This window comes from Grammomys surdaster, unplaced genomic scaffold (genome assembly GCF_004785775.1).
Source record: "Grammomys surdaster isolate TR1022 unplaced genomic scaffold, NIH_TR_1.0 262, whole genome shotgun sequence".
Taxonomy (NCBI): Eukaryota; Metazoa; Chordata; class Mammalia; order Rodentia; family Muridae; genus Grammomys; species Grammomys surdaster.
In genome coordinates, this window is record NW_021604703.1 from 4,939,809 (window position 1) to 4,947,744 (window position 7,936).

At 45.0% G+C, this 7,936-nt stretch overlaps 1 protein-coding gene across 1 annotated transcript in view; it reads right to left on the reverse strand.

Annotated features, from left to right (window-relative positions):
- The window catches only part of Col23a1 (collagen type XXIII alpha 1 chain), a 289,877-nt gene that overhangs the window by 256,898 nt on the left and 25,043 nt on the right, over positions 1–7,936 (reverse strand). The window contains exon 2 of the mRNA XM_028775894.1: positions 5,150–5,216. Within this exon, the coding sequence (XP_028631727.1) occupies positions 5,150–5,216 (67 nt within the window). The remainder of the gene's footprint in view (positions 1–5,149; positions 5,217–7,936) is intronic.

Sequence of the window (7,936 nt, forward strand, 5' to 3'; positions counted from 1 at the left end):
GCCACCTTCCTACAGAGCAAGCACCCTGAGCAAAGGCAGCCTGAGGAGTATATATATATGTATATATATACATATATGTGTGTGTGTGTGTGTGTGTAAATTACTGCTGCTGCAGGTTCTTCAGTGCTGCTGTTACCAGCCATACATGGTGATTTAAATGAAAATTAGTTAAAAGAAAATAATCTTAAAATTCAGGTCCTCAGCTGTGCAAGTCACATCTCAAGGGCTCAAAAGTCCTATGGGAGGGGATGGAGAGCTAGGTTCAGGGAAGAGCACATACTGCTTTTGCAGAGGACCCAAGTTTGTTCCCAGCCCCCTCTTCTGGTCTCCACAGGCACCTGCAACTCATTGCACATCCACCTCCCCACCCCTATAATTAAATAATAAAAGTAAACTTTTTTAAAAGTGATGTGTGGTTAGCCACAGCTTCACTATCAGATAATGCATACGTACAACATCACAGATGTTCCACAAGGCCAGACTGCCTTGATCTGTATTAGTGTCTTTGCTGTTGCTGTGATAAAATATTTTGACAAAAACAGCTTAAGAGAGAAAGAGCTTATTGTGGTACACAGGTTTAGAGTGCTAGAGGCAGTCATGCTTGGGAAGCATCAGAGGGTTAGAGGCAGTCATGCCTGGGAAGAATGACACAAGGCATGGAGGACCTGATAGCAGGATCAGGAAACTGGATGCTCACATTGATTCTGCACTAAGGAGACAGCCAACAGAGAGCAAGTGGGGCCAGACTCTAAAACCGAAAGGCCCACCTGTAGTGATGGACCTCCTCCAGCATGGCTCCACCATCTAAAGGTTCCACAACCACTCTGAACAGCGCCACCTTCTGGGAAGCGACTGTTTAAACACATGATCCTGTGGGGGACACATCACATTCAAACCACAAGGACATACAGCAACCTGAGAAGGGGCCTCTGAAATGGGGGGGGGGGGTCCAGTGTGTGTGTGAGGGGGAGAATGAGAGGACTGTGCTCCAGCATAACCTTTTGTAGTACTTCAAATTGTTTATTATGCCATATTTTACTCTCCATTCAAAGACACGTATTTTTAAACTTCAACCACATTTAACCTGATCACAGATCCAGAAGGCTACTACCAGGATCAGGAAACTGGCTGATCATGAAGGATACTGTTGCAAAATCCTAATCTTAATTATTGCAAACCCCCTCCCCGTATCTTTGAGAGTTTACTTTCTGCATTTCCAACTGCCTGCTGTCAACCAAGGTCCAGACATATTAAATGGAGAATTCCAGAAATCAGTGATGTCAAACCACACGCCACTCTGAGTAGTGCGACGAAGTCTCCCATCATCCTGCTCCTTTTTAGGATGGACCATCCTGAGTTCACAAACCATTCCTTTGTTCAGTGCATCTGTGCCGTATATGCCATCCCCCTGCTAGTTGCCTAGCAACTATCTCAGGTACCACATCGGTTGTCATGGTACCTCAGTACTGATGTTCCAGGAACCCTTGTTTTAGCATTAGCCTCCCAGTGCAAGAGCACTAAGCTGACAATTTAAACATTTCAAGGAAAGCTACAAAATGCTCCCTTTAGATAAAAAGAAAAGAGCATGAAAAGACATTTTGAGAAAGAGCCCATTCCCTAACCTTTACTACGATAGATCTGTTGTATTTAACAGCTGTTGTTTATGCCTAATCTATAAGTCAAACTTTATCATAGGCATGTGTCTTGCTCAGGGTCACTATTACTGTGATAAGACAATATGACCAAAGAAAATTGGGGAGGAAAGGGTTCATCTGGCTCACACTTCCACAGCACTGTTCATCACTGAAGGGAGTCAGGACAGGAACTCAAACAGTGGAGCAGGCAGGAGCTGATGCAGAGACCATGGAGGGGTGCTACTTACTGGCTTGTTCTGCCTGCTTTCTTATAGAATCCAGGAGCACCAGCCTAGGGATGGCACCACCTACAATGGTCTGGGTCCTACCCCCATCAACCACTAATTAAGAAAATGGCTTACAGCTGGATATTATGGAGTCATTTTCTCCATTGAGTTTACCTCCTTTCAGATAACTCTAGTTTGTATTAAGTTGACGTATGACTAGCCAGCACAGCATCTATGTGTAGAAAAAAGTACACTTACATATATAGATTATGTAAATTTGGTATATGAGGAATTACATACACATATATAGGATTAGATACTATCCAAAGCTTCAGACATCCACTAGGGGTCTTGAAGAATATCCTCTACCAGAAAAGGAACTGCTAGGGACTTCAAAGACTCTATTTTCAAATAAAATCTTATTCCCAGGAACCAAACACTAAAATTTGAACATATCTTTTTGAGGAAACCAGTCAGATACACTATGCTATTTTGAAGATGAGGTGACAGTTCAAGAGCCCTTCACCCACCAAAAGCCACAGAGCCTATTCAGCACAGCCCTGGAAGTCCTCCCACAATAGATCTGGGCATAAGGAACGGGCCATCTTCCTGCTTGAAGCTCACCATGCTGCTCAGCGCCTGCACAGCCAATTCACAACAGACAACGCTTACAACAAGCAACACACAAAGCACTGCCCGTCTCTGGCCCTGCTTATCTGCCTGCTCTCTGCTAGGACCTGACAAAAGATTATACTGTTTCCCTGGGGCATGGGAAGGAGCTGGGTGATGACCTGCCAGTGTCTCAGATCAGATGGGGATCCAAGCTACAGTGGGCCTTCTGAGTCTCCAGAGTCCTAAAGTCTGCAAGGCCCTTTGATCAGAGCTTTGAAGAGAGGGAGCAAACGCAGGCCCTTGGTGCTGCAGTGAAGGGCCTTTCTGGTCTCAGGCAATGCATGCCAGACTACTGGGGCTTTGTGTTCATGAAAGACTCAGATGTTTAAGTTAGAACTTAGGCTGGGGCTGGGGGCGACAGGATGTGGAACAGGCAGGCAGTGGGCCTGTGAGACAATGCTGCTATATCCCTAGAGTTGCATTAACGGCAGCCTTGCAGCCAGGCACCTCCAGGATAACCGAAGCAAGTCCGACTCACTGCCTCCTCCTCTTCCCTTTCCTCCTCGTCCTCCTCTCCCCATCTCCCTTCCACATTTGAGACTTGTGACCATTCTGCTAGCAAGCATGGCAGACGACAAGGGTCTCATTGTAGGCCACATCCACAAATTTCAATAATCAAATGTTTACCTTAGGATTGTTCTGCTCCATAAGAGCTTAGAGATTAAAATGCTGGTTGTAAACTATAAAACTATATCTCATGAATGGCTATGCATTCCAGTTTAAAAAAAAAAACGTATGGGGGCTGGGCTCAGTGGTTATGAGTACTTGGTACTCTTCCAGAGGACCAGAGATTTGTTCCCAGCACCCATATCAGATGGCTTATAACAACCTATAACTCTAACCCCAGGGGATCTATTACCTTTTCCTGGCTTCTGGAGGCATCTTCACACACACACAAACACACACACACACACACACACACACACACACACACACACACACACACAAATAAATAAATCTTAAGAAACCCCACACTTTTTCACATAAATCACATGAATATAAAAGAGTCCCTTAGAATCTATGGGAGACTGATTCAGTGATTCTGTCCATCCCCCTACATGGTACTCAAGTCCTTTATATAGAACAGCATTGTATTTGCATGCACATTTACATTTCATTTGCATATACATTATATTTGCCTAGGCTATGCACCGCTTCCTGTATATTTAAATCATCTCAAGATGACCCGTAACGCAAGTAGCTGTTACGTTATAGTTGTTAGGAAATGATCTCTGCTTGACTGACTCCCTGGTTAATTCATAGATGAGAGCTCATGGAGACGGACTAAGCATAATGTGACAGAAGGAACGAAGGAAGAAGAAAGATAACCTCATCTTACATATTTTATAAATCATCCAAAAATATTTTCATTTATGGATCTAAATTTTCCCCCTTTTAAATACAATTTCTTAATTTCGACCTGCAAATGTCACTACCAGCCACATTCTTCTTCCTCTTTAGAACCTCAGTGACGACTAAAGGCTTAATTAAACTCAACCATAAAATCTTCCAGAGTCCAGAGACAGAGTTTCTCATCAGATCCACCTTGGCGTAGGTAGCCTCTAACCCTAAGTCATGAATGGTTGAAGTGAACTTGCAGATGCTGATGGGGGCGCTGTTTCAGCTCTCGCCTGTTCTATACCAGCTACAGAAGCTGCCCTAGGAGCTGGGGGGACTGCTGAGTTGATGATGGGCTAGCTTCACAAGTATAGGATCAGATCCCATGTAAGAAGCTCTGTGGGTTAGCACTTACTGCCATCGCAGTGCTGGGGAAGACAAGAGGTTCCTGGAGCTCCATGTCAGCCAGTATGGCTCCAAGTTCAGTATGAGACCCTGTCTCAAAAACTAAGGACAATGTCTGAAGAAGACACCTGCCACCAACCTCTGGCCTCCACATACATGCATGTGTATGTACACATGAACATACACATACACACACCCACAGAGAAAACCCTTCTAGCATGAGACACATTGCCACGAGCCTCTCCCTCCCTGTGTCATAGCATCCTATGCATGGTGCAGTCAACTCTTGAAAGCCCAGGTGGCAACTCTACACTAAACTCTTAGCCATGGCCACACAGCTCTCCATGCTTTCCTTCCCACTCTGCATCTGAATTTGAACTACATAGATGGGGCTCTCCTACTCCACACCAGTGTAACAGAGAGACTTGATCTCCTGGGTGCCCCAGATTGACTCTTCTGGTACCATCTTCTTTCTCTACCAAAGGAGCAACAACAAAAACAAAGCGCAGGCTCACCAGTTGTTCCCTTCCTGTATGAGAGCTCAGCCACAGCAATCATGGCACAGAAAGGGTAGCTCCTTCGGGTCATTCTGAAGATTCATTCAGAGACTAGTCCTTTCTCACCACTCAGCCTCTCTTCAAAGCCAGTTTTAATACTCCCTGAGCACCTCGATGCCACTGATCAAAACACAGAAGCCCATGAGGCTGGAGTCTTTGTCAAACCAACAGGAAAGGTATCAGGATGGTCCCCGAGGGCCCCAGTTTGGACCACCAGACCATGCTCTTGATTGAGGGCGACGTAAACATTTTACAACCGTATGGCAAAGAGAAGGGCTTGGCCTCCAGAGATCAGACACCATCAAGGATTACTTACCAGGGGGACAGATGCACTCAGAGGGGGCTTCTCGAACTGTCCTGAGCTTGGCAACTCCATCCAACTTCTGAACCGAGAAGACAAAAAGTTAGGGGAGAAGATCAGTTGCAGAACCGAGAAGTGGAAAACTCCACAACGGTACTTTATGATCTACAGTGGCGGTGGTATTTTTCCGGACCACTTCTTAAAAGGTCATTAAATGCTCCAAGCAGTTCTCTAGTGAGAAGAAAAGCAATAATAAACACTGAGATTTCTGATGACTCCTCAACAGAAGGCAGTAGGTCTCTGCTGTGTTACTCCACATTCAAACACAATAGGAAAAGCAACAGAGGTGGCTTCCTGCCAGGCAAGGGAAGCCAAAGGGAGGGTAGATAAAAGAGGCTTTGGGGCAGGGATGGATTAAAACTGGCCCTTGCAGCAGCTCTCTGGGCTCCCAAGAGCTGTTCTTTCCTCACCCAGGAAGCTCTACAAACCCTCTCTATACCATAGCCTTGGATATGGGACTCCTGGCCTAATTCACTATGACATTTTCCTTTCTTCCCTCCCGGGGGATCCTTGGCCTAGATAATTCGGTTCAGTAGAATTTAACAAAAGTCTTTATGCATACCCAGCCCTGTGCTGGACATGAAAGAGAAGAAAAGAAATACCACAGGGATGGTACGCTGCAGTGGTAACTCACAGGGACAGCTCTGGTGTCTCATGGCCTGATTTGACTTGCTGGCAAATCTTTGGTTGCAGGGAATTGAACCCAGGACTTCGTACTGGCTAAGCACACGCTGTACCACTGAACTACCCAGCCATGGGGCAAGAATTAAAGTCATCCCAAGTGAGGAGATGGAAGCTTGGAAGGAGATGGATTTAGAGAAAAAGTGATTGGCCCACCATCTCATCCCGGGTGAGCCAGGGCTTAAGTCCTGAAAGATACAGAGGGCATTAACTCTTTTCTTCTTTTGGCATGCGGGTAGCAGCACCGGTGATGGTGACAATGTGTGTGGGGGCTAGTTAGCAACCCTAAAAGCCAACAAAGCGAAGGTATTAGTCTGTTAACTTGAGTTACACGGTGCATTTACCAGTATTGGGGTTTCAGGTTCAAACATAAAGGTGCAAATTTAGGAACCGGAGCGATGGCTCAGTAGTTAAGAGCACATGCTGTTCTTACAGAGGGCTGACGCTGGGCAACTCACAACCACTTGTAACTCCAGCTCCAGGGGATCTGATGCCCTCTTCTTGCCTACACATACAAACACACACACGCACACACACACACACACACACAGTCTTTTTTAAAGGTGAAAAGTATTATCTATCTATCTATCTATCTATCTATCTATCTATCTATCTATCTATCTATCTATCTATCTATCTTTTTGTAGTATTGGGTATGGTACCCAGACTTATGCTAAGTACATGCCTTAGCACTGAAAGGTGCTTTCTCCAGCCTGAGAGGCAAATTTTAAGCACTGTGATGCAGGAAGGGAAGGAAGGACAGGACAGGGGAGGGGCCAAAGTTCTATGTTTGGTCTAACAAAATCAAGCCTCTGAGTCTTCTATTGGGTCCATTTTTGTGCTTCCTTGTAAAACTCAGAGCTAGACACGAACCCTGCTGTGTCAGTTTAGCACACACCCCCAACAGTCACCCCAGGCTTGGTATCTGACCATTCCAGAATCCTGGTGGGGTTCCTCACTCTCCATCAGTCCCCAGATGATATCTGGTCAGCATGGCCTGTCTTCAGCAGGAGCCCAGTCCTGTCTGGTGAGTTTAATCAGACTTCCCCTCTGGTAATACTTGATCTACTGACTGCCCACCTTGGTCCTTGACTATAAAATCCCACTTGCTATGATTTATTTAGAACTGATGCTGCCATTCAATGCTTTAACAAGGACCCCTTATGTGCATGTGTGTGCATGTGTGGATGTGGATGTGTGTGCTGCACATATGTGTGCATGTATAGAAACCAGAGGACATTAGGAATCTTTGCATTAATTTTCTCACTGAAACAGCAGCTCAATATTTTGGTTAGACTGCCTGGCTGGGGAGCGATGGGGCTGAGGGCTGAGGTGACAGGTGTGGGTGGCCACACTAGGCTCTTACATGGGTGATAGAGATCCATACTTAGGTCCTTGTGCTTAGATAGCAGGCACTTTATCCAATGGTCATCTTATCTGACCCAAACTTCTTTTTCTCTAACAGTACCAAGTTGGGGTCTCACAGACATGGGAGCCCAGCCAAGCCCAAGCTGCCTCTGGCTAGAGCAGCCCAGGATCAACAGTTTGAATCTAAAACCTATTAAGAACACTTTTCATGGCTTGGAAAATATCTTCCACCTTACAATTTAAAATCATAAAAATAAATCGATTTTTTAAAGAATTGAGCTGAGGCTATAAAATGAATAAGTAAAACAATAAATAAATAATAAGTAGGAAAAAAGAAAAGAATTGAGCTGAGTATGGCAGGAATCTATAGTACCAGCTACTCCGCTGCTCTGGCATCTGAGGTACGAGGGTTGTTTGAGCCCAGGAATTCTGGGTCAGCCTGGATTACATAGTGAGACCCCAGTTCAAAGACAAAAGAAAACAATAATAAAAGGCTGAAATGATTTATTTCTTCGAAACATTGTAAACAAAGCCTCAGGACGTTCCTATCTTTTGGCTTAAAAGTCCTACTCTAGCGAATTTTCTTCAAAATAATCCCCAAGAATAAAAATAAACCATGAAAGGATGTGTGTGTGTGTGTGTGTGTGTGTGTGTAGATTAGGGTTAGGGATTAAGGGTTAGGGTTAAGGTTTT